This window comes from Moschus berezovskii, chromosome 24 (genome assembly GCF_049115385.1).
Source record: "Moschus berezovskii isolate FMDL1 chromosome 24, NW_MosBer_1.0, whole genome shotgun sequence".
In the NCBI taxonomy this organism is placed as follows: Eukaryota; Metazoa; Chordata; class Mammalia; order Artiodactyla; family Moschidae; genus Moschus; species Moschus berezovskii.
In genome coordinates this window covers 9,161,567-9,186,345 of record NC_142483.1, presented here as the reverse complement: position 1 = coordinate 9,186,345, position 24,779 = coordinate 9,161,567, and the positions used below count along the sequence as shown (strand labels likewise).

The 24,779-nt window shown below is 56.4% G+C and overlaps 3 protein-coding genes across 16 annotated transcripts in view; 2 read left to right on the top strand and 1 right to left on the bottom strand.

Moving 5' to 3' along the window:
• The first annotated feature begins 39 nt into the window (after window positions 1–39).
• Window positions 40–14,520, top strand: CCDC51 (coiled-coil domain containing 51). 4 transcript variants are annotated; one of them, XM_055413749.2, is made up of 5 exons: window positions 4,517–4,622; window positions 4,955–5,033; window positions 11,029–11,333; window positions 12,596–12,760; window positions 13,295–14,520. In XM_055413749.2, exons 3-5 carry the CDS (start codon window positions 11,037–11,039, stop codon window positions 14,048–14,050), a joined length of 1,218 nt encoding a protein of 405 aa, XP_055269724.1. In that variant the 5' UTR covers window positions 4,517–4,622; window positions 4,955–5,033; window positions 11,029–11,036; the 3' UTR covers window positions 14,051–14,520. The 4 variants fall into 4 exon arrangements, with proteins under 4 accessions (XP_088687767.1, XP_055269724.1, XP_055269722.1 ...); XM_088831641.1 differs by lacking the exons at window positions 4,517–4,622; window positions 4,955–5,033 and adding an exon at window positions 40–710; XM_055413747.2 differs by lacking the exon at window positions 4,955–5,033 and having other exon boundaries at window positions 4,520–4,617; window positions 13,295–14,518.
• TMA7 (translation machinery associated 7 homolog) lies at window positions 2,492–4,525 on the bottom strand. 2 transcript variants are annotated; one of them, XM_088831643.1, is made up of 4 exons: window positions 4,392–4,525; window positions 4,247–4,302; window positions 4,076–4,163; window positions 2,492–2,671 (listed from the first exon to the last, which is right to left on the bottom strand). In XM_088831643.1, exons 1-4 carry the CDS (start codon window positions 4,405–4,407, stop codon window positions 2,637–2,639), a joined length of 195 nt encoding a protein of 64 aa, XP_088687769.1. In that variant the 5' UTR covers window positions 4,408–4,525; the 3' UTR covers window positions 2,492–2,636. The 2 variants fall into 2 exon arrangements, 1 of the variants encoding a protein (XP_088687769.1); XR_008684142.2 differs by having other exon boundaries at window positions 2,493–2,671; window positions 4,076–4,159; window positions 4,392–4,488.
• Window positions 14,521–16,085: 1,565 nt separating the features above from the next.
• The window catches only part of PLXNB1 (plexin B1), a 29,372-nt gene continuing 20,678 nt past the window's right edge, over window positions 16,086–24,779 (top strand). For 2 of the 10 annotated variants that reach the window (XM_055413742.2, XM_088831638.1), the window contains exons 1-4: window positions 21,030–22,790; window positions 23,756–23,938; window positions 24,251–24,379; window positions 24,504–24,604. In XM_055413742.2, coding sequence (XP_055269717.2) covers window positions 21,624–22,790; window positions 23,756–23,938; window positions 24,251–24,379; window positions 24,504–24,604 — 1,580 coding nt within the window. In that variant the 5' untranslated portion in view covers window positions 21,030–21,623. The other 8 variants (XM_055413739.2, XM_055413732.2, XM_055413734.2 and 5 more) reach the window with 8 other exon arrangements.

Below are 24,779 nucleotides of genomic sequence, written 5' to 3'. Positions count from 1 at the left end.
CGCTGAGTTCTGTTGCTTCCGGCCCTTCTTGGGCCCAACCTCGCCTGGCGCTCTGGTACCGACTGTTAGGACTCGGCAGGCCACTGCGGTGGTCTAAGCGCAGCGAACTGAGTTACCTAGGCAAACTCACCAGCCCCACCACGCAAGTAGCTGTGTGCCCGCTCCCTGACACGCCCTGGGGTACACAGCAGCGCTTGCTGGAGTTCGCCCAGATCAATATTAACCCGGGCAGTGTGAATCTAGGGCAGGCAGCAGCATTCAGAATTTTGGTTTTTGTGACCTCGCTGGCCAGCCAGACCCACTTCTCAAATACCTCGGGCTCTTTTGAGGAGGCATGTGGCAGAATGGGGTTGGGCTAGGAGTTAGGAATAGAGCTGTTATGAGCACACATCTTTGAGTACAGTAAATGTTTTGAATGTGTACATTTGGTGACAGTCTGAGAAGGGTGTGCTTGTGTTGAAGGGCATAGGAACTGCTCAGGCTGTTAATATTTATTCGTTCATTTCTCTGGGAGCTCTTAGGTGTTTTTGTTCCAAGCACTGGTCATAAGGAAATGAACGAGACTCAAGAAGTCAAGGAAGGTCCCATGGAAGTAGCTACTGGGCTGTCCTACAGGTTAAGTGGGAGTTATCAAGAGGTATTAAGGAGGATGGCATCAAGCTTACTCAGACAAGAATACAACACTGAAATGGAGGCCACACAAGTGCCAGGTATGTGTTATCTACAGCAAAATAGGAAGGTAAGGTTTTAGAGAGGAGCAGGGATTCAAGCTGGGCTTGAATAGGTGACAGGATTTTACTGGCAGGCTGCAGTCCAAGGGGTCACAAAGTGCCGGACATGACTGGGCGACTAAGCACAGCACTGTGGTGTGCAGGACATTTAGCAGGAACAAGGTGTTGGAAAGTAACAGGGGCAAGACTTTTCATCCGTGTGTGTTGCTCAATCGTCCAACTCTTCTAAGTCCCATGGACTGTAGTCCGTTAGGCTCCTCTGTCCATGGAATTCTAACTTAGCCTATGAGTATCCTATGAATGTTTGGGAGGGCAGTAAATGAAAGGGAGATAGTTGTCAGGGGCTGGAGGGTCTTCAGTACCTGGCTTTAATTTTTTGAGGTAACTGGTAGGTTCCCTCAGTCACCCAAATATTGGATGCTTAATTGCTCCAAGTCTCTGGTCTCGTAAAAACACATGATTATACTTCATAAGTGCAGACTGGGTTCCACCAAATAAAAGAGCAGTAGCTTCATCTCAGGGGCAGTGTGCTAGCTCTGGCTCTCCGAAGGGTTATTCTCAGCAGCACAGGGATGGGTGCCAGCTGGCAAGTCCCAGAGGGAATCCCTGAAGTCCGAAGAGGATGGTACTGGCTGTTTAACTTTCTGGGAGAAAACCAAAGGGGGACGTTTATCTTTTACGACTAGAATCGAGTACATTAGAGTTGTAATACAAGCTTCAATCTATGAAAATCTTTTCCAGTTTTGACTCAGCAAAGTTTCAGGGCCCTTCTGGAAAACACATTCTCAAGAGAAAGCTTAGTGTTATTAGCATTATTCCCATAGTTGTATCTAGATCCTAGAAATGAAGTCTAGATTTGTGCATCTAAACTGTTTCAATACATATGCACTTAGCACATTATGGTCTCTGTCCTCTGGGAATTTACCCTTCCTGGAGTCAAAAGTGGTAATCAATGTCAGGAGAAGAAAAGGAAACAGGGTTAAGAGATACGAGGACTAAGGAAGAGTTTCTAGTAGGTGAAAACAGTGAAGACTTGCTTGGAATGTAGGTCTCCACAGCTCAAGATGGGTCAGGGGGATGAATTGTAGATACCAGAGGCTAGAGAGCAGCATCCAGACCACTTAGTGCCACAGTGGTCATTGTCGGGACTTTTTTTTTTTTTTTTTGCTCTAAGAAGCTACTGAGGAATTCTCAACCAAGGAGAAACGAAGTATAACTTTATGGTTTAGAGATTACTCTAGGTCCTGAGTAAGCACTAGCTGTTGGGAAGCAAGGGTAGGGAGAGGAAGACAAATTTTGATGTGACTGTAATATTCAGGTGAGGGATTTTAGGGTTAGAATGAAGATCTGGTGGCATTAAGCATGAAGGGTCCAGATTTAATTTTGCTAATGGATTGAGTTGGGGGTGGGGAGGATAAGAGATGGGAATCTAACAAGGATCTTTTAAAGCCCTAGTGGAAATGCAGACCTGGGTGCTTCAGAGTAAACTTAGTCCTTACAGACTCGCTCCCTTCCAACAACAGAAAAGTGCCTTGACAAGAGGAATTGTTCACTGGCAGATGTCCAACTTGCACACAGCAGGTTCCTTACATGAACAGATGCACAACCTTATTAAGGTGGTACAGAGATCAGGATAGAACACAGACTTAAGAACACACTTTGGCAGGATTCTGGACTGGGTTTATATGGCTCTCATAGCTAAGGTAGAAATGGCTGAGAAGAACTAAAGACAAGATGAGCCAAGTGTATTTTTTTTTTTTACAAAAGTTTATTCTTAAATGTACAATAGGTTCCAAGACAACACTTCATTCTAGCTATAGGTGGCAACATATTATGGCAGGGAATCCAGGTTTTTAAACAGGAATGGAACTAAGGGTCATCATTGCCTCAGGCACAAGGAACAGCTTACTTTTTGCCAGATTTCTTAATTCCACCGGTGGCTGCAAAAGGAAAAAAAAAAGTCTCAACCAAGCAAAAACACAAGCTCTATGACTGAAGCCTCAGGGGCCTACCATGGGTCCTATTAAATAGTAAGGACCAGCTCTTGTACTGGGCATTTTTGTGACATAAGCATGCACAGGGCTTTACCAGTTATTTCTGTGCAAAAATGAGTAAGGTGGTGAATGAGAATAAAGGCAGGGCACAAGTAATGGCTGTGCACTGATCTGCATCTCAACTGTGTTGGGTATTTCACACTGGCTCACTTAATCCGCATCCCCTCAATCCATTTTACAGATAACAAAGTCTCAGTGTTAAGATATTGTTCAAAGTTATAAACTGGTATACAACAAACCCAAGATTCCAACCTAGGAAGCGTGACTTCCTAGGTCCATATTCTTACCTGTCACATACTACACTACCGTATATATTACAATCCTGGGATCTGATTTACTCAGCACCTTTATTTTACCCAATTTACAAGTAACACATGGTAGGTAATTTAACAGTTATAGAATTAAGCATACCTAATATTGGAATGAAAGTCCAATGGGCTGTGACAAAATAAACTTTAAATGTGCCTGCTGCTCCTGTTTAGCCATGTCACGCTCTGCAACCCCATGGACTGTAGCCCGACAAGTTTCCTCTGTCCATGGGATTTTCCAGGCAAGAATACTGGAGTGGGTTGCCATTTCCTACTCCAGGGGATATTCCTGACCCAGGGATTGAATTCTCCTCTCTTGCATCTCCTGTACTGGTAGGAGGATTCTTTACCACCGGGCCACCTGGGGAGCCCCAGTGATCCTGTAGGGTATAGATAAATGCTGAGAAAACAATCCCTATCTTGATGAATGTAAACAGGATTTAAGAAGCACAAAATACAACGACTGATGAGTTTTGAAAAATATTTTGATATGTAATCAATTCCTCTTACACAAACGGAGAAGAGACAGAATGGTACAGAAAAAACACGCCAAGAAGCCTGGACTTTATCCATTAGCCTAGGGGCATCCAGCAGTGAAAACTCAAAGTGCAAAAGTATTTGCTAGACTTTAATTATACGAGTAGTTAAGAAATGTTATAAGCAACAAAGTAGTAGTAAAGTACGGACTTGGAGCAAGAAACTGTAGAGAATATCTGGAACTCAACTATACGAACTTGTGTGAGAAACATTTCTGTTTCTTCCATTTCTGCCACTTCCCTAAGCAAGAGAAACCCATACTGGGTCAGGCTCGCACCCCGTCCCGCTACTGCGAATCCAAGCCTGGCTAGGACATCCACCGCAGTGGACAGGAGCAGAGAACTTGCAGCTTATCCACGAGGCAGGACACTGACCTGCTCGGGACCGTATCCAGATTGATGCTCACGCGTTTGTCGGGTTTGATCTCTACCCCTCCCTCACTTACCCAGGGGGCCTTTCCCCGCGGCCTTTGCTTTTAGCTCCTCGAGTTTCTTCTGCTCCTCCTTCTGCTTCTGCTTGAATGCCTTATCTTCCTAGGGAGAGGGGAAAGCGGGTTCAGTGCAAGCGGATTACCCAGTCCCTCCGAGCCCGCCCCTGCCTCTGCGCCGGCCCTCACCTCGTCCATCTCCTTGGCTTGCTTCTTGGGCTGTTTCAGGGGCTTCTTCTTGCCACCTGCGTGAGACACGAGCGCGCTCAGCCTGGCCCCCGCCGGCTCTCGACCCTCTCCGCCCTGACCCACTCCATCGTCCCTGCATACTTACCTTCGCGGCCCGACATGGCGCCTGCCGCCCCTTCCCCAGACCCTGCCACCGGAAGCGGAGCTCCCCGTTCCAGCCCCCTGCGCCTATACCTCCACGCGGGCTCGCTGATTGGCTCCTGACGCGGAAGTTGCGCTCCTGCCGGAAGCGGTCCTCCGGGAGGCGGGCCCTAAAGGGTCGGCGATCAACTGAGTGGCGGGAGCTCCTTGGGGGTTGCGGCGCAAAGCGGGTAAGGTAATGGGGGCAGCGGGATATCCTTCCCGGGGAGAGTCCGGAAGCCGCGAGGGGTGCTTAACTGCAAGTGCTAAGCCTGGAAAGAAGCAGAGGGAAAGCACTGCAGGTAGAGGGATGGGCTTGTGCAAAGGCCTTGAAGCTGGTTGGCATCGCTGGATCCTAGGAAAGCACAGTGTGACTGAAGGGAGATGTGAGGGAAGTAGGAGGGAGGTGCTCGATCACCGGTTCCTGAACCTTGGAGACTCCCGGAAGGAGTTTTATAATATAGCTCGGAGTGCGACATTTTAAAAATTCTGTTTATTCATCCAGTACTTTTTTTGTTGGGCGTGTAGTACACGCAGGTAGTACTTTAGGCACTGAGGCTGCAGCAATGAACAAAACAGTGCCTGCCCTGGCAGAGCGGCCATTATGGTGAGTAAGACAGACTGTCAGTGAATACGTGAAATGCAAAGCGCGGATCCTGTGATAGGTGTCTGGGGAAAAATAAAACAGAGTGGGCAAGGCGTCCTGGAGTGGGAATGCACGGCTGTGACCTTTGAGCAGGACTTGAAAAAAGAGAAGAGAGCAAGCACACAGATAGCGACAAGATGTCAGGGTCCTGAGGTGGGAATAGCTTAGTGTGTGGGAGCAGCGTCAGGAAGCCTGGAATTATATGGGAACTTTGTGAAGTGAAAGATGTGTCAGCCAAGCTTATTGTGGTAAACATCTAGCTATTTATACATTTGTCACGTCATCACACTGTACGTCTTAAATTTATGTGATGGTGTATGTCAGTTTTATCCCAAAAAACTGGGAGAAAAGGTCCACGAGACTTGAACAGAGTGGGAAAGGGAGCCTGATGGGAGGTGAGGTGAGAGGAGAGAAGGATGAGGGCCAGGGGGTGGGTGCCATGTAGGCCTTGGAAAGGATTTCGGCTTTGACCTTGAGAGAAATGGGGAAACCATTGCAGGACTTGAGCAGAAAGATGGTCTGACCCGTGTTTTGAAAGGACCACTGCCTGCTCTGACAGTAGGGGCTGGAGTGGAAGCACAAACATCTGTCAGAGGCTCTTAGGATAACCCAGGCAAAAGACATTGGTCTTTGGGACTGGGGCTTCCCTTGTGGCTCAGCTGGTAAAGAATCCACCTGCAATGTGGGAGACCTGGGTTCGCTCCCTGGCTTGGGAAGATCCCCTGGAGAAGGGACAGGCTAGCCACTCCAGTATTCTGGCTGGAGAATTCCATGGACTGTATAGTCCGTGGGGTCACAAAGAGTTGGGCATGGCTGAGCAACTTTCACTTGGGCACTTGGGGTAGCAGGGGCAGGGTCAAGAGGAAGAGGGAATCTGAATGTAGTTTCAGAGGTGGAGGTGACATTTGTTAATGGACTGGCTGTGAGGAGGGAGAGAAAGCAAAGTCAGGGATGATGTAAGAGTCTGAGCCTGATTGGGACTTGGGGTTTCCATCTGCTGAGATGGAGAAGGCTGTGGTAAGGGCAGCTTTGGGAGAGGAAGATTCCTATCAGCCTTCCTAGCAGAGACCTGGATTGGGCAGTTTGGTACATGAGCCTGGAATTCAGAAGAGAGCTGTGGACTGGAGAGGCGCGAATACAGTTTGCTTGCTTGTTTTTTAAAATTTATTTTTGGCCACACCATGTAGCTTTCTGGATCGAAGTTCCCCAGCCAGGGATTGAACACAGGCCCTGACAGTGAAAGCTCCCAAGTTCTAACCACTGGCCCAACAGGGAATTCTGTTTGTTTGCTTGGTTTTTTTGGCTGTGTTGGATCTTCTTGTTGCGCCGGCTTTTCTCTAGTTGAGGCGAGTGGGGCTACTCTCTAGTTGTGGTGTGCGGGCCCTAGTGCAAGCGGGTTTGCGGGTTGAGGTCGTTGTGACTCCCGGGCTCTAGAGCACTGGCTCAGTCGTTGTGGTGCACAGACCTGCTTGCTCCTCGGGCTCTTCCCAGACTAGGAATCAAACCCGTGTCTCCTGCATCAGCAGGCGGATTCCTCAGCTCTGAGCCACCAGGAAAGCCCTGTTTGTTTTCCAGTGACAGCTTTATTGAGATATGATTTACATAACCCTAACCCTACACTTCCGGCTTCCCTGGTGGCTCAGTGGTAAAGAATCCGCCTGCAATGCAGGAGCTGCAGACTCGATCCCGGGGTTGGGAAGATCTCCTGGAGAAGGGCATTGCAACCCACTCCAGTATTCTTGACTAGAGAATCTCGTGGACAGAGGAGCCTGGCGGGCTACAGTCCATGGGGTCACAAAGAGTCAGAGAGGACCGAAGTGACTCAGCAGGCACGCAGCCATACAATTTACCTACTTAATGCGTACAGTCCAGTGGTTTTAATATATTTACAGTCTTGCGCAACCATCCCTACAATCAATCGTAGAAGTAGCTGGTTTTTCAAGTCACAAGACTGGATGAAAGAAGAGCCTGAGGACAGAGCCCTGGGGCGCCAGGTGGAGAGTTTGTGGAAATGAGTGGGGACTGGAAGCCAAGAGGGGAAGGTGGTTTAAGAAGGAGGAAGCTATCATAAGGCACAGGCTGCTGACAGGGCAAGTGAGATGAGGAGGAAACTGATCATTGGTTTTAGGCACGTGGGAATGACCGGAACAAGAGCAGTTCCACTGGCCCGGTGGGAGTGAAGACCGGATCAGAGAGGGGGTTAAGTGAGAATGGAAGAAGAGGAACTGCAGACAGCTGGTGCAGGCGCTCTGCCACGGAGTGAAGAGGAGCAGAGAAGCGGGGCAGTTGCTGCGGTGGGGGTGGGGTGGTCGCATCAATTCTTGAGCCGTGTCTGAGGAGGGGAGAGGATATGGGACCTGGAGCATGGCATGGCCTTCACCACAGCAGGAAGTTTTCATCCTGAGGAGCGAGAGAAGATGGGATGAGACAGACACTGGCAGGTGTGAAGATATGGTAGGAGTTTATGGATGTTCTCTTCCAATTTTAAAACATTTTCTGGGTGAGAAATGAAGCCGACCATCAGCTGCAGGTGAGCATGAGGTGCTGGTGATGGAGATTGAAGGAGAGGGCAGTTGGTAGGAGACATTCATCTGGATGGAGCAGGGGAATGGATTTGGAGAGGCAAGATCCTGAACGTGGCCCAGACCCTGCTCACTTTGGCCTCTGTCCAGCTCTCCCAGCTCTCCTCTTCTCTACTGCTTTCTGGCTGCACAGGTAGCCCTGCAGATTTTAGACGACATCAAGCCCTGTACCACTTTTTCTCTCTGCCAGAAATGTCTTCCCTTTGCTGGTTGGGGGGCCTATGAGACATCTCACTGGGGAGGAGCTGGGAGACGGGGGCAGAGGGGTGGTGGGAGGCTGAGAGGAGGGCCTGGAGTCAGGGAGCCATTTGCGAGTCATTGGTGCGTCCCCTCCTGAAGCTGTGTCCCTGCTCTCTCCAAGCTTCTGTTCTGGTGGGGGACGAGGCACACAGAAAGAAGGCAACGTGTGTGTCTGATGGAGAAAATGAGGGAGTCTCGTGTCAGGAAAGGCCTTACCAAGAGGTGATGTTTGAGCAGACGTAGGCATGAAGTGGCTGGACTTGTGGAGGAGGAGTGGTCCAGGCAGAGGAAGCGGTGGGGCACAGACCCTGCGGTGGGATCGTGTTCAGTGTGGTGGGGTTGCTGGAGTGTGGTTCTCACAGTGATGGAGAGAAGAAAGTGGATCGGGCTGAGAGGACTGGGCCTTGTTGGTTGTTGGCAGGACTGGCATTCACGCCAGCTGACTGGGGAACTCTCAGGGTTTTTACCTGAGGAGTGTGATCTGACTTACAAGTTAACAGAGCCTCCCCTGTGAAGTCAGCTGTGAGGGGCAGGGGAGGGAGCCAAGACCGTGTAGGACGCTGGGGCTATCTGCTCTGCCCGGGATGAGTGACCTTCCTGGGATCCAGGAATGCGCTGCTGATAGAGGAGGAGCCGGGGCGGGAGGTTGAGAAGGTTGGAGGGATCTGAGGAGGCGGGGTGGTGATTTCAGAATGAGAGGGTGCTGAAAGCTGCAGAGGTGCTGGAGGAGAAATCCGAGTAGCAGCTGCTGGATGAGACAAGGGGGAGGTTCTGCAGGGCTTCAGGAGAGTAGGCTTGCTGGTCGGGCGGGATCAAGAGAGAAGAGGGCTAGGAGGTAGTGACAGCCGAAAGGGACACCTTTCCGCTGGGTGCGGTGGTAGGCAGGTCCACAGGGTGGCGCGCTTTGTTTTGACGGGGGCACACCTGCAGGAATGTTGTGGGGCACAGTTTGTGAGCAGTGAGCACTGGCCTTGGGGTCCTGGAGGCCTGTCCGACCCCTGGGGCATGGATGGCCTGTGCTCCTTTGGGCCTTTGGGGTTCAGGTGCAGCGCCAGCTTGGAGCCACTGTCACACGAATGCCCCTTTCTGTTTCTCTCAGCTCAGGCTTTTGCCAGGACGCGTGCCCCGACCCAACCAACTGTGTTTCCAAGAGGGTCTGAGCTTCTCTATGGTATCGTGGGGAGGGGGCTGGGGTGGGAGGCTGAGATCACCTTACCTCCGGAAGCACTTTTCTCTGTAATTGGACCTCTCCTAGTCTGTCTTCCTGTCGCCCCCTCCCTCTGCTCTCCTGTCTCTGGTCCGGTCCTTCGACTCCCAGGTGTCACTTGGACAGCCAGAGTCAGTACTTGGGGGCGGGGTGCTCTGGAGGCAGGGTTTGCCTGAGAACGAGGGTCCCTTGGTTGTCTCTTTTGGGTCCTCAGCATCATTCCTGCACTTGGGCCCAGCCCAGGCCTGCCTGGCTAATGGGAGACTCCCTGTGCCGTTCAGGTACCAGAGGAGTTGGCGTTGTGGGAGCCCAAACTTCAGAGCAAGGCTGAAAAGGGAAAGATTAAAGAAACCTAAGCTGTTGGGCAGTTCCCGGGGTTGGGGAGGAGGAAGAAAGCTTATGGAAAGTGAGACATGTGAGACTGGGAGTTGGTCACCTGGAATGTCTGGGCTTGGAGGGCAGAAGGAAGGTTTGCTGGGACCCTCAGAAGAGCTGTCCTGTGTGAAGCAATCCGAGTGTTTTGGTTTTGCTTTGTTTTTACCCCAGAATTGTCTATTGAGCCGGGAGCTTTCTGCCCTGGGACATGAATGACCTGTGTCCTAGAACAGAAATGAAACTGCTTCCCGGTTTGGAGACAGCCTTCAGGGAGTCCGGGAAGCTGGTTTTGATAGTCATTTACAGAAATCTTTCCCCAAATCCCCAGTTAATTCCACACTTTCCCTGGCAGTCTTTGTGAATCCTTGCTAGGCTCTGTTAAGCATGGACACAACACAGGTTTCAGAATTTTCTGTGAGGGACTTCCCTGGTGGTCCAGTGGGTAAGACTTCACCTTCCAATGCACGGGGTCCAGGTTGGATCCCTGGTCCGGAGCTGCTGCTGCTACTGCTGCTAAGTCACTTCAGTCGTGTCTGACTCTGTGCGACCCCATAGACGGCAGCCCACGAGGCTCCCCCGACCCTGGGATTCTCCAGGCAAGAACACTGGAGTGGGTTGCCATTTCCTTCTCCAATGTGTGAAAGTGAAAAGTGAAAGTGAAGTCGCTCAGTCGTGTCCAACCCTTAGCGACCCCACGGACTGCAGCCCACCAGGCTCCTCCATCCATGGGATCTTCCAGGCAGGTCCAGAGCTAAGATGCCACAAATCTCATGGCCAAAAAAGCGAAACAGAAAACAGAAGCAATATTGTAACAAATTCAGTAGGCCAAAAAACCAAAGCATAAGGAATATTGTAACAAAGTCAATAAACACTTTAAAAATGGCCCACATCAGGAAAAAAAAAAAAAGGATCTTTGAAGTTATGCGAAAACTGGCCACCAGGCTTCTCATGCAGACTTGGGGATGCAGGCATGTGGGTGGAATGGGAGGATCTGGCTTCTGGAGTCATGGAGGGAGGTGGGAGGCTTGGGTTCCTAAATGTGTTCTTCCCTGATGTGCTCCCGTGTCCAGGAGAGCACCTGGCAGAGCCTGACCCTAGTGGCTGCCCTCTCCGGGCCCAGCAGATTGGACTTTAAAAAATAAAAAAATATATATTTATTTATTTATTTTGGCCACCCTGGGTCTCCGTTGCTTTGCACAGGCTTTTCTTGTTGCGGAGAGCCAGTTACTCCTTGCTGCAGTCCGGGGGCTTCTCATTGCAGTGGCTCCTCTTATTGCGGAGCACAGGCTCTAGGCTCACGGACTCCAGTACTTGCCGCACACGTGGACACGTACTCCTGTGGCAAACGGGCTTAGTTGCTCCACGGCACATGGAATCTTCCCAAATCAGGGCTTGAACCTGTGTCTTCTGCATTGGCAGTTGGACTCTTAGCCACTGTGCCACCCGGGAAGTCCCCAGTTTGGACTTTTTAATGGAAACTCTCGGGCATGAGACCCGACTTGAGCCCTGCCTTTGTCAGCTGTCAACTGATCTGTCTGGCCTCTCCCCACAGATCTCCGGATGACGGGGCGCAGCCATGTGTTGGCCATGCGGCACGTCGGGGGTGTGTCTCCCGTACTGGTGCGGAGGGACCTCTTTCTGACCAGGACTCTCTGCAGCCATGGCCCCAGCCAGCCCAGAGAGAAGAGGCCCGAGGAGGTGGCCCTGGGGCTGTACCACCGCCTCACCGCACTGGGAACAGCCCTGGGACACAGCATTCGGCAGCAGGCGTCTTCCACGGCCAAGACTTGGTGGGACAGATATGAAGAGTTTGTGGGACTCAATGAGGTTCGAGAGGCCCAGGGAAACGTCACTGAGGTGAGGACGGGAGCTGGGGTCTGGCCCTGCCCTCTGATCAGTGCAATGTGGCCTGGAGGCTCCTTCTAAGTAAATGACCAGCCACAGGTGCTGGGAAGCCACGTCCAGATTGGACTGTCCTTGAACACATACCACTAGGAGGGGCAGCTGAGTTGTTTCTCACATGATGGCTGGGTTTGATATTACCAGGGTGAAGGGCCCCCAGGTTCCCCTTTGAAACAAATTGCTGTGTAAGCTGTGTACCAGGGAGTCCTGGGCCATTAACATCCTTTCTGTTGGGCCAACAAACACTTCCTTTGTTGACTGTTTGGGGGTTGATGATAAGAGTTGCCTGGAGGGTTACATGGCCCTCAAAGTCCCGACTGTGATTAAAACATCCCTTGTGAAGGTGGAGGCCCTAGGAATTAATCAGATTGTGAGGTGGGGAGAACTGCCTCTGGTTGTCCAGTCCTCTGTGGCAGGGGAAATGCGTTCTGCCATCTCTGGCATCATCGACTTAACGGACATGAGTTTGAGCAAAGTAGAAGATAGTTGGAGAAGGCAATGGCGACCCACTCCAGTACTCTTGCCTGGAAAATCCCATGGATGGAGGAGCCTGGTGGGCTGCAGTCCGTGGGGTCGCAGAGTCGGACATGACTGAGCGACTTCACTTTCACGCATTGGAGAAGGAAATGGCAACCCATTCCAGTGTTCTTGTCTAGAGAATCCCAGGATCGGGGGAGCCTGGTGGGCTACCATCTATGGGGTCGCACAGAGTCGGCCATGACTGAAGCGACTTAGCAGCAGCAGCTAGAAGATAGTGGACAGGGAAGCCTGGCATGCTGCAGTCCTTGGAGTCTCAAAGAGTCAGACATGACTGAGCGACTGAACAACAGCAACAAGAATATTGTTTCCCACCCTGGCACAGACCACTGTAGTGGGGTGGGAAGAACCCGGGGCTCAGCTGGAGGTTTTGGGGTGCAGTGCTGTCTCTCCCCTCGGAGGCCATGACTTTGGCTGAGCCAGGGTTTCTCAGCCTGTTGACTGGAGGCCTGGCGATGGCATTCAGTAATGTTGGGAGGTGTAGTTAAGGTAACACCCAGGAAGCCAATTAAAGGCCCGGGGCTGCACCCTGAGGACCACTGGGTGAGCCAAGATGGTGTGTCCGAGGGACTTGCACTGACACCCCCCCGACCTCTTCTCAGCCGTGTCTGGTTGGGAGTGGAGAGGACCCCGCGTGGCATGGAGAAAGGGGCAGGTGACTTCTGTTGTTCTCACTGCAGGCAGAGAAAGTGTTCATGGTGGCTCGAGGGCTTGTCCGGGAGGCTCGCGAGGACTTGGAAGGTCAGCAGGCCAAGCTGAAGGAGGTGAGGGACCGCCTGGACCGCATCTCCAGAGACGATAATCAGTACCTGGAGCTGGCCACTCTGGAGCACAGAATGCTGCAGGTAGGCCCCTCCCTCACCTGGACGGGGCCCCTGGCCTGCAGGGTGAGGGGGGCGAGGTGGGGGCTCTGATGGATTTGCGCGTCAGCAACCTGGTGAGGAGGTAGACCAGAAGACCCTGGGGAGAGACTGGGCTCCAGGGCTCCAGTGCCTGTCTGCCCTCTCCACTGCTGGAGAACTGGGATCAATGGTCTAGTATACTCTGGGCCCCGGATTATTGGGAGGGAGCATCATGGAGGGGGCCACCCGGAGAGCGCCAGATGCTTCCCTTCTGATTGATACAGTCTGGAGACCCCCGTGCACGTCTAGTCAGACTCACAACTGCCCGGGGAGGATAGCACCACTCACCTGGACCATCCCTGGTTCCTTTGCTCCCCCCACCCCTCCATGCTTAATGCTGCCCTCACTCACCCAGCGTGTTTATGGAGCATGTAATCCGTGCCAGGCCTGAAGCCAAGCCCCAGGGAAGTGATTGTGGGCCTTGCGCTGGAGGCTGCTGGGCCAGGTCACTGCTACATGACGGCTTTGCTTCCACAGGAGGAGAAGCGGCTTCGTATGACCTACCTGCGCGCGGAAGACTCAGAGCGAGAGAAATTCTCCCTCTTCTCTGCCGCCGTGCGGGAAAGCCATGAGAAGGAGCGTGCCCGGGCAGAGAGGACCAAGAACTGGTCGCTCATCGGGTCAGTCCTGGGGGCCTTGATCGGTGTGGCTGGCTCCACCTACGTGAACCGCGTGCGGCTCCAGGAGTTGAAGGCTTTGCTCCTGGAGGCCCAGAAGGGGCCTGTGAGCCTCCAGGAAGCCATCCGAGAACAGGCGTCCAGCTACTCGCTCCAGCAGAGGGACCTCCGTGACCTCGTGGCAGACCTGAAGGGCCTGGTGCAGGCTGGGACCGGGCAGAGCTCTTTGTCCCAGGCAGGTTCTTCCCCGACCCAAGACAGAGACACAGATGTCCTTTCAGCTGCCTTGAGAGAGCAGCTCAGCCATTCTAGGCAGGTCTGTTCACGTCTAGAGGGTTTACGAGAGCAGCTTGATGGCCTGGAAAAGACCATGAGCCAAGTGGCTGGGGTGGTTCAGCTTGCAAAGTCTGCAGCACAGCCGGGCCTGGTGGAGTCTGCAGACGGAACTGTGCCTGGTTCCCTGCTGGGACAGGGGAGCCTGATCGTGGCGCTGTCAGACACGGAGCAGAGGCTGGAAGCCCAGGTCAACAGGAACACCGTCTATGGCACGCTGGTCACCTGTGCGACATTTGTGGCCATCCTACCTGTGCTTTACATGCTGTTCAGGGCCAGCTAGCTCCCTGGACCCTCCTCCAGAGGGAGGGAGGGGTTATGGATGTGAATTTAGTAAGAGAGTGAAGTAATGAAGTGAACTTCCGGGGGTGTACTCAGCCGGAGGCTGACCTCACTGGCAGACATCCTTTGCTTTTTAGGCAACACTAATTGACGTTAACTAGCAAATGGAGAATCCCAGGGACGGGGGAGCCTGGTGGGCTTCCGTCTATGGGGTTACACAGAGTTGGACACGACTGAAGTGACTTAGCAGCAGCAGCAAATATTTGTGCTCACATCTTTCAATTTTGTCTTATTAAAACATCTTTCGTTTTTCTTATTTAAAGTAACGTATGTGAGACTGAGTTTTGTCCATTGAACATTCAGATTTGGAACTCGAGGGTTGGGCCTAAAAGTAAAATTAATCGCCCCCTTATAGTTCCTCTCTCATCTCTTGATCTGACCCTTGGTTCAAGACCATTTTGGATACACTGGTCCCGCCAGGCCTTGATTTTCATTTTGGATTTCCTGGCCTGTCCTCCACTTGTCCAACCCACCTGTGTTGGATGGCCCATGATTTCCAGTAAATAAAACTTGGCTCGCTGCCACTCACTGGTGACCATGGTCATGGCCTGTCTTTTGGATCACTTGCTCTGCCATGTTGGAGAGAACTTCCTGGTCCTAACACTGGAGGATTGATCAGAGGAAAGCAGGGAACAGGGATTGGGGAATGGTTGGTAAATACCGCTGGGGACAGAATTATAGGGATTGGTGACCAATCTGGTTCCTTGCTGGAGCGCCACTTGGGCAGGGTGTCATCTCACACACAGCCTAGGGATGGCCTCTCCAGCCTTGAGCAGAGCTCAGCCTGCCAGCAGTGTGAGCGGTGAGGCATTGATGGGGAGGGACCTCCCTGAGGTGGGAGGTACAGTTGGGGGAGCATGGAGGCGTACTGCACTGAGAACCCTTGACCTCTTCCTTCTCAGTGGAAAACAGCAGCCTTTGACCTCCTGGGTCGAATGGCCATGGGTGGCCTTGTGTGTCCTTGAGTAAACAGGAGCAGCGAGGAGGCGCTCTGCTTGCACTGTGGGTCTGAAGAACTCACCCTCCTTTCAGGAGGCAACGAGGTGGTCAGCAGGTTGAGTAGAGCTGACGCATGGCAGAGGCCTGTGGAAGCACAAATGCTTTCATGAGATCCCGCCCTTCTTGGGAGCCTGTGCTCAGCCCTGGCCAGTGGCCCCATGGGTGCGGTGATCCTCTGATCGTCTGGTCACTCCATCCGTGGCCTTATTTTCTTTTTGTAATGATTCCTTCAGAGGGCGTGGGATGAAATGACCTCTGCACTTGGGATGTTCATCCTCCTGGTGGGGTAGGAGACGCCATATCTGTCTATAGATGAGGGGTGCTGTGGGGTTTGGAAATAGGTCTTGAACCTCGGTAGGTGAGGTGGGTCCTAAAGGGTGTGCACTTGAGTGAATGGGTCTGGGGAGGAGTCCAGGTACATGGAAGGGCCACCCCACACCCCCACAAGCTGCACAGGAAGGTGAGGCAAGGTGGCTGAGGGCCTTGGGGCACATCAGCTTGACTGCGGAGGTGATGGGTGTGGGAGCATAAGGTTAGCGAATGGAGTGGGGGACCCAGAAGGCCAGATAGCACCTGGGCTCTGTGATGTCCAGAGACGAGGGGACTGGGGGAAGGGTGCCATCCTGGTGCAGACAGGGTGCTGAATTCTGGACCCAGATGTTGGAAGATTGGTTGGAGGTCCGGGGAGCAAGCCGAGGTGCTGCGGAGGGACAACTTGGAAGGCAGAGTCAGGTATATGAGAGTGAAGGCACGCTGATGGGTGGCAGGTGGGAAGAGGGTGCCTGAAGTTTAGCTCTTTCGACAGCAGCCAGTGTGGATGATGTAAACCTGATTGAGGTTCCCCCCAAGCCTTGCAGAGGCCTGGGAGCTTTCAGGGTGTGTGACAAATTTTGCCTCCCAGGCGGCTGTCCCGGTGGCTGAGAGCCAAAACCCTCCGGAAGTCCTAATAGGATGGACTAAGTGCTGGCTCCTGAGTTTGCAGGGAGCCAAGCCTGAAGGGCCCTGCAGAGGGCACACCTGGGCCTCAGGAGAGAACCCAGGTGTTCCTCTGGCAGGGTGACGTATTTACAGGTGAGAGAGTCTAGACTTGCCCACGGCTTCTCAGCTTGGGGCGGGTCCAGGTACAGGTTTGGGAGGAAAGGGAGGAAATGCGTCCTAGCTTGTGCACGTTTGCAGCGGTGGGCCCTCCTCTCCCAGCCCGGCTAGGTGTGGCATCACCTCCACTTGTCGGTGAGCAAACAAGCATGTGTGTTTGGGGGCCAGGGGTCAGGTTTCTTGGCTCAGTGATGGCGCAAACCCAGGCCCAACCCCAAAGCCAGCGTTCTTCCCGCACAGCCAGAGGTGGGGGCCGGAAAGAGAGCTTGGTCGTTTGAGAGTCCCGGGAGTAGGACCGGTGGGCAGAAACCAGGCGCCCCGGAGTTCAGGTAAAGAAAGTTGGAGGAGGATGACCACAGGAGCCAGGTACTGGGCAGGTAAGAGGGAGCTCAGGGGCCCCGGAGAGCGGGGGTGGTGGTTGGCGGGGCAGGTGAGGGGCGTGGGTCCTACCGGGCGCTGGCAGGCAGGCAGGCGGAGGTCCGGGCGAAGCACCACCACACGTCGGGGTGCAGAGCGCGACCCCCACCCCCAGCCTCCGCCGTCCGGCCCCTCCCATGCCGGAGGGCTCCCAATTCCGGCTCCAGCGCGGCGCGCAGGTGAGGCCCGGCGGGGACTGGGCGCGGTGGGGCAGCCGGTCCCGCGGCTCGGCTCAGCTCGCTCCTCCCGCCGCCGTCCGCGTTGCCTTGGCAACCTCCGGGGCGCAGCCCGCCTTCTCCCCCTCCCCCACCGCCCGCCCCCCTAGCGAGCGAGGGGTCGAGTCCCCCGCCCTCGGCAAGTGCAGAGCCGCGCGGGCTGGAATGCGGGGTCCCGGGCGGCTCGGGGCCGCGCGCCCGGCTCTCCCGGCTGCTTCCGGCCTGGCCCGGGCGTTGGGCGGGGGGAGGGCGGCCCGGCGGGCGCGGGGGGGGAAGGCGCGGAGCCGGCCCGGCCGACGCGGCTTTGTCTCCTTTGTTCCCGGCGGTGGCAGCGCCGCGGCGGGCGGGGCGGGCGGCGGGCGCAGTTTTCCGCCCCGCGGTCTCCGGGTAACAGCTGCGGCTCCGCCAGACCCACCTCCGCGGGGTGGCGGGCCGGGGGGGCGCAGGGGAGGGGGGCGGCCGCCGCGCGCGCAGATCCCGAGCCCGGAGCGGCCGGCGCCCGCCTCGGCTCGCTCGTCCCGCGGGGCCCGGCCGGGTGGTGAGTGCGGGGCCCGGGGCCGGGCGGTGGGGCCGGGGCGACGCGTCCCCGGGGTGGACGGGCCTGGAGCCGCGATGCCGCCGGGCCGAGGCGGCCCGGGGTGAGTGGTGGGCGGCTTCGAGCCTGCGAGTTGGGACCACACTTCTCCGCGCGAAGGGAAACTCTGGCGGCTCCGCCTGTAACGCGATTGGGAGACAGAGGAGGTGGAGCCGCTCCTCCGCGCCCCCTCCTCGCCGCCGCCGCCTCAGCCGGGGACCGGCCGGCCTCTTCCCCGCCCTCCCAGGACCACTGGGGGGGTCCTTGCCCTGGTCGGGGAGGAGGGAGGAGGGTCGGGGAAGAGCCACAGGGAGGTCCAGGCTTCCCCTCCGCAGTAACAGCCCTTCCAGGCGGTACTCGGCGCGGCTGACAAAAGGCAGACTGGGATTCCCCCTGCCACGCACCCCCGGAGGGGGAACCCCCCACCCCGCACCCAGACGGTGGGTGATTGATGAGCGCTCGTTGAGTCCTCACTGGTAAATGGTGCCCCCCACGCCGCCCCTACCCCGGCTCAGCACAGACAACAGGGCAGGCACTCTGCACTCTGATGCTGTCAATGAGTAACTTCTGGGTGCACCCTGGGAGCCCAGCGAGAGGGCCGAAAGGAAAGGTCGGTTTCGCACCAATCCCGGCGACTCCGATGAAGAGGGCTGGGATATGAACACTCTCCCAGTTTCAAGGGCAGAGTTTATATGCCCTTTTGGTTGGCAGCCCCAGGTCCAGGAGACTGTGTTTGTTCTTTGTAGGCAGAAGTTAGGCAGCCTTGGGCCCTGCTGAATCGGTCCAGAGATGGGGGGCCCAGAAGAGCTAGGCTTTGACTCTAGCTGGGGCTTGAGATTTGGGGGGTGGAGAAGAGATCTTAGTTGTGTAAGTTGGGGACTGGAGGCCCAGCTCCAAAGCAGCCTTTTCAGTCTGCTCTGGCCTAGTCATTAATAAAAGTGGGGCTGACAACTGTGTCCTTCGAGAAGCCGAGTGGCTTGGAGCAGGTTGTGGGCTGCGCATCTCCCCTGCTGGCTGAGTTTTCTTGGCTGTGAAATGAGGGTTCTTTTCAACATTCGAGGAGCACCTGCTCAGTGCTAACGTCTGTCCCGCTTACTGGGGCCTCTGAATTAAAAGTCACATTCTCTGCCTTTAAGGAATTTCAGGAGTAGGAGCGTGGAACAGGGAGAGAAGTGGCCTTGGTTGGTGCCTCGTGTGCCAGGCACACACCCTATCACGTTGAACGATCAGAGCAGTCCTGCTTCCCATTCTCCAGATGGGAAATCTGAGGCTCAGGGAGCCCAAGGCAGAGCTGCAATGTACACCAGGGTGATGGCTGGGAATGCCCGCCGACCACACGTGGTGGGCCTCTCAGGAGCCTGGGGGACAGTGACGGCTTCTCTGGGAGGTGATGGTTGGGTACCTCATGTAATAAGGAGTGAGTGTGGAGGAGTGTGATGAGCAGTCTGCAGTTCGGCCTGGCAGGAACGAAGAGCATGTGTAGGGGAGCCCTGGCAAGGATCCCACAGGAGAGTGTGGGGACGGGAGGGCTTGACCTTTATCCTCCAGACCCCGGGGGGGTGCCTCCAAAGATGCTGGAGGGACATCCTCAGATTCTGCTTGAAGTCCCCCTGAGGTGGGAGGAGGTGCACTGGAGGGGCTGGAGGCTGCTTTGAGGCCGAGGTGGAGTGAGATATGTGGCCAACAAGGAGAAAAATGTCACCGCCCTTTTTTTCTTCCCACCCATGGTATGTGGGGAAGGGCAAGGGTGGCTCGGCACCATGGCAGTGATTGAAGAAGGCTGACACTTTTCCCAGCGGGAGGTCAGCCTCCAGCCTGCGATGTGACTTTGCCAGAAGCTGTTTGGGTCCTGCCTATCGGCTTCCTGTGGGCCACTCAACCCAGATGTGATTTTGAATGTAGGGAGTGCCTTGGTGGCTGCCCCTTGAGGGTTGGAGAACTCTGGCACGAAGTCAGCGCTGAGCAAATGTTTGTAAGCGAATGGTGGGGCAGACCCTCTGCCCAAGGCGCGTCCCTGGGCTGGAGGCAGTGGGAGGGACCGAGCAGTAGCTGAGTGTAGCAGCCAGCCTTTGCTCATCCTGAGACAGACTCTGTCTTCCCAGGGGAAGAAACTTTCCCCACCATGCCTTGGAAACAAGGTGGGGGGCTCCTGGGAAGCCCAGCCTTGCCATAGTCCTGGGCTTCTCGCCGGGTTCACAACTCTCCCTGCCGCCTCCCTCCCCCTACCCCCTCAGTGGCAAACAGTGGCTGCCTTGTTCCTGCTCCCATAGAGCTGCCCTGTTCTCTGCACACTAAAAATGGAAACCCCCAAGCTATTTTGGGAGCAGTGCCCAGCCGGGCTGTGGCCACAGCTCCTCGCTGGACCTTTCTCCAAGCCTTACGCCCAGCCCTGCTCCCTCTGGGCCAGCCTCAGGAGCACCCAGCCGGGGCGTGGGGGCGGGCCTCGGCTGGGAGGAGCCAACCTGGACCCTGGGAAGCTCTCGAAGGAGCACTGTGCACCGGGCAGACTGGCAGCCGGGTGGCAGGAGGGGCCGGGCCGTGTGGCCTGGACATAAGCAGGGAAAGCGCCTCACAGCTTGGGCTGCACTGCCGGCCCCCAGCGCTTTACCCACCCTGGTGCTCCAGGCTGGAGACGAGCCAGGTTTTAGCAAGGTGGTGTCATGGTTTCCTGGTCTCCCCAGGCTTCAGGTGGAATCTGCAGGGAGGGGCTCTGTAAGGAGAGCAGGCCCTCAAGGTCTGGGCAGGTTCAGGGGGTGTGGGGTAGTCGCCTGGTGACTTCCTCTAGGACCACCCCCCTGCCCCCCTTTACCTCCCAGTCTGCTCTGACCTGCAGGAGAGGAAATAGCAAGAGATGATGGCCTGGCTGCCAGAGAGAGCCCTTGAGGACTTAGGGCTCGAACCAGGGAAGTGTGTGTGTCTGTCTTTGTGGGGTCTGGATGTGGGTGGTGGTGTGTGTGTCTTGGATGGGTGGGTGGGTGTGTCTGTGGGGTGTGCTTCCCGGTATGTGTCTTTGGCTTGTATGTATAGGCGGTGTGTGTATGCATCTAGGTGTGTGCTCGTGCCCATGTATTTGTGGGTGTGTGCATGTAGGGTGGGTGGTGTGTGTGCTTCTTGGTGTGTGGGAGCATGAGTGTGCTCACGTGCTGGTGGCAGCCTGAGGCGAAGCTTGGCTCGGGCCTGTGGGCAGGTTATGTACCTGGCTGCCCTGAGAGGGCAGAGTTTGGGCAGAGGGCAAGGATCGGAGATGCCAAGGGCAGGCTGTAGAGGGGGGACAGGACCAAAGTGGGGGCTGGACTGGGCCCTGCCAGCCACGCAGCGCCTCCTTAGCTGCCCTTTCCCAGGCCCCGAGGATGCCTGGTTCTGCTGCCCTCCCCCTCCCATGGGCTCCGAGGAGGCGTCCCCTGTGGAATGTGTTTGGTGGCCGAGGGCCAGGCTGGGCCCAGCTCCACTAGCAGACTGGGCAGCGGGGAGGGGTACCTTTGTGCTGCCTCCGTGGTGGGGGGCCCACATGCCTGCCACCCAGCCCCCAGCTCCGTGCTGTGTTCTCTCCCCAGCTAGGTGACTCCTGCTCGGGGCATGCCGTTGTCTCCTGATCCAGCTGGCCCTGCCAGGTGAGCCTGGCCTCTCATCCAGGTGTCTGGGCGCAGTGGGACTCCCACCTCTACTGGGGGCTCTCCAAGCTGGGGTCCAGCCGTTTAGACCCTGTCCATGGCAGCCATGACCCCTTCGTCTCTCCGGTCTGTTGGTTCTCTGCTTATCACCCTTCTGGATTCCTAGCCTGAAAGGCCCTTCACCCAATTCTTGCCCTGCTCTAATGTGCAGATGGCCCATGGGATCTCGCCGTCTCGTTTCCTGCCCAGGAAACTGACATCCATGCAGAGGGGCTTTCTGGGTCCCTTCTTCCCATCCCCTGGCTCTTCTGCCCCTTCCAGGCCCTGGTCCCCAGGAGCAGGATGTTTCCCGCATCTCTGCCTCTCTAGCTCCTCACCCTTGGACCCTGTGTTGACGATGGGCAGGCTAGGTGAGGGGTGGGGGTTGCCAGTCTCCTGAGAGAGAATGGGCAATGTTGATGTTTCCAGGACAGTGTCTGCTGAGCCCTTGTGAGTGTGTGGTCCTGCGGTCATCGTAAATGCGGTGCCATCTCAGCCTGGTCCCCGCTGGGTTGGGAGGGGCATCTTGGCATTGTCACAGCCCTGTTTCTCACCAGCGGTCCCATGGGGCTCAGACAGCCGCCCGAGCCCTGCTCAAGCTCTCTGTCTCCCTGCCAGGTGACCATGCCTGCCCTCGGCCTAGCTCTCCTCCAGGCGCTCTGGGCCGGGTGGGTCCTTGCCCTCCAGGCCCCGCCACCGACGGCTTTCACCCCCAACGGTACGCGTCTGCAGCACCTGGCTCGAGACCCCACCTCAGGCACCCTCTACCTCGGAGCCACCAACTTTTTGTTCCAGCTGAGCCCCGAACTGCAGCTGGAGGCCACTGTGTCCACTGGCCCCGTGCTGGACAGCAGGGACTGTCTGCCCCCTGTGATGCCAGACGAGTGCCCCCAGGCGCAGCCCACCAGCAACCTGAACCAGCTGCTCCTGGTGAGCCCGGGGGCCCTGGTGGTGTGCGGCAGTGTGCACCAGGGGGTCTGTGAGCAGCGGCGCTTGGGGCAGCTCGGGAAGCTGCTGCTGCGGCCAGAGCGGCCCGGGGACACCCAGTATGTGGCTGCCAACGACCCTGCCGTCAGCACGGTGGGACTGGTGGCCCAGGGCCCGTCTGGGGAGCCCCTCCTGTTTGTGGGGCGAGGCTATACCAGCCGAGGTGTGGGGGGCGGCATCCCGCCCATCACCACCCGGGCCTTACAGCCCCTGGACCCCCAGGCCGCCTTCTCTTACGAGGAGACGGCCAAGCTCGCGGTGGGCCGCCTCTCCGAGTACAGCCATCACTTCGTGAGCGCCTTCGCGCGTGGGGCCAGCGCCTACTTCCTTTTCCTGCGGCGGGACCTGCAGGCCCAGTCGCGAGCCTTCCGCGCCTACGTGTCCCGCGTGTGCCTCCGGGATCAGCACTACTACTCCTACGTGGAGCTGCCCCTGGACTGTCAGGGGGGCCACTACAGGCTCATCCAGGCTGCGGCCGTGGCCGCGTCCGCGGAGGTGGCCCAGGGCGAGGTGCTCTTCGTGGCCTTCTCCTCCGCCGCTCCCCTGCCCATGGGCCGTCCCCCATCGGCAGCTGCCGGGACAACTGGCTCATCGGCACTCTGCGCCTTCCCCCTGGATGAGGTGGATAGCCTTGCTAATCGCACCCGTGACGCCTGCTACACCCGGGAGGGCCGCGCCGAGGACGGGGCGGAGGTGGCCTACATCGAGTATGATGTCAACTCTGACTGTGCTCAGCTGCCCGTGGTAAGTCCTGGTGCTGGCCAGCCCTTCCCTGTCTCTGAGGCCCCTGGGCAGGCATTTACTGGTCAGGTCAGCGGATGTTAAGTGATTCCTTTGTATCTGGGTGATGGAGGGGTACCTTATAGTAAGAGTGGCATTCAGGGGGACAGAGAGCCAGCTGTGCAGGGCTGTGCTTGGACCTGGCACTGAAGGGATGGCATTTGTGTAGGTGGACTGAGAGGGTGTTTGAGGCTCTAGGGTGTGGGGCAGGGACCCGGAATGTGGCGAGGTTGGACTCTCTTGTTTAAAGTTTCTTTAGCGAGAGAGGCAAGTGGGGTTCAGGCTTGTTGAGACTTGTTTGGCTCTCGTCTCAGGATGGGCAAACACTTCCCAGATGGCCTTAGTGGTAAAGAATCTGCCTGCCAAGGCAGGAGACATGAGAGATGCAGGTTCAATCCTTGGGTGGGGAAGATTTCCTGGAGGAGGTATGGCAACCCACTCTAGTATTCTGGCCTGGGAAGTCCCACGGACAGAGGAGCCTGGCGGACTACAGTCCATGGGGTCGCAAAGAGATGGACCTGACCGAAGAGACTTAGCATGCATGCAGGTTGGATGAGAAGGGTAGAAGCTGCACATAGGGAGACTGACTCAGTGAGAGGTGGGAGGGGACCCAGGTTAGTGGACGTGGAGAGAAGGATGCAGGCTGGAAGAAGTTTTGGAAGAATGGTCCAGGGGAAGGCTTGTGCATGAACTGGAGGAAGCAGCTCCCAGGCCAGGGATGGGAGAAAGTGGGGCCCCCAGACATGTGGGGATCATAGGAGGTGATGGAGCTGCTGCACACTGTGGAGGGAAGCCACTGAGGCAGGACCAAGGATCCAGCTGTGGGAGAGCCCAGAACTGGCAGAGATGCTGGGAGAGGGGATGGGGTTGTTTAGCGAGGATGGAGGGGATCTGGGGAGGGCCTAACTTGGGCTTCTGGCTGCCTGCAGGACACTCTGGATGCGTATCCCTGTGGCTCAGACCACACGCCCAGCCCCATGGCCAGCCGTGTCCCCCTGGAAGCCACGCCAGTTCTGGAGTGGCCGGGGGTCCAGCTAACAGCTGTGGCGATCACCGTGGAAGATGGACACACCATTGCTTTCTTGGGCGATAGTCAAGGGCAGCTACACAGGGTGAGTCCACAGGAGGTACTGGGCCCTGCCTCAGATCTGGAAGGGACAGGCTGCTGGGGACCCAGCCTGGGCAGAGCTACACCTGGGACCCCTGGGGCTGCGACATGAGATCTATTATGTGTCTCCTGCCCCAGGCTGGGGGAGATGACCTGTGTTCCTCTTTCTGGGGCCAGATGGCGTTTACCCGTGATACCCCCACTCCCACCCTGGGCTGGGTGGTAATGACCTGTACTGCCTAGGAGGAAATTCTATCTGTAACTGGGGCGAGCAGGGTGGGCCTTGGGCCTCAGACCCTGTGGTCTCTGATCTCAGGTCTACTTGGGCCCAGGGAGCGATGGCCACCCGTACTCCACGCAGATTGTCCAGCAGGGGTCTGCGGTGAGCAGAGATCTCATCTTTGATGGGGCCTTCGAGCACCTGTATGTCATGACCCAGAGCACGGTGAGTGCCAGGCGCCAGCCAGGGAGGGCGTGGCTGCTGGGAGGGCCCTTGGAACCAGGGCCCTGTATTTGGGGGAGCCGCCGGCACTTGGATCACTGGCCTCAAGTCTTCTTTGCTGCTGTAGCTTCTCAAGGTTCCCGTGGCCTCCTGTGCTCAGCACCTGGACTGTGCGTCCTGCCTGGCTCACAGGGACCCATACTGTGGGTGGTGTGTGCTCCTCGGCAGGTCAGTGGCCCCCCCATTATCCCCACCCCACCTCCAGCCTCCTGCCCACAATCCTCCTACCCACTTGCCCTGTCTCCAGGGTTCCCAGTCCTTGGCCCTTGACTCTCCACCTTTGACCCCTGGATGTGCCAATCTTATCCTCCACCCTGACTTGCCAGGCATGTCATGGCCCCTT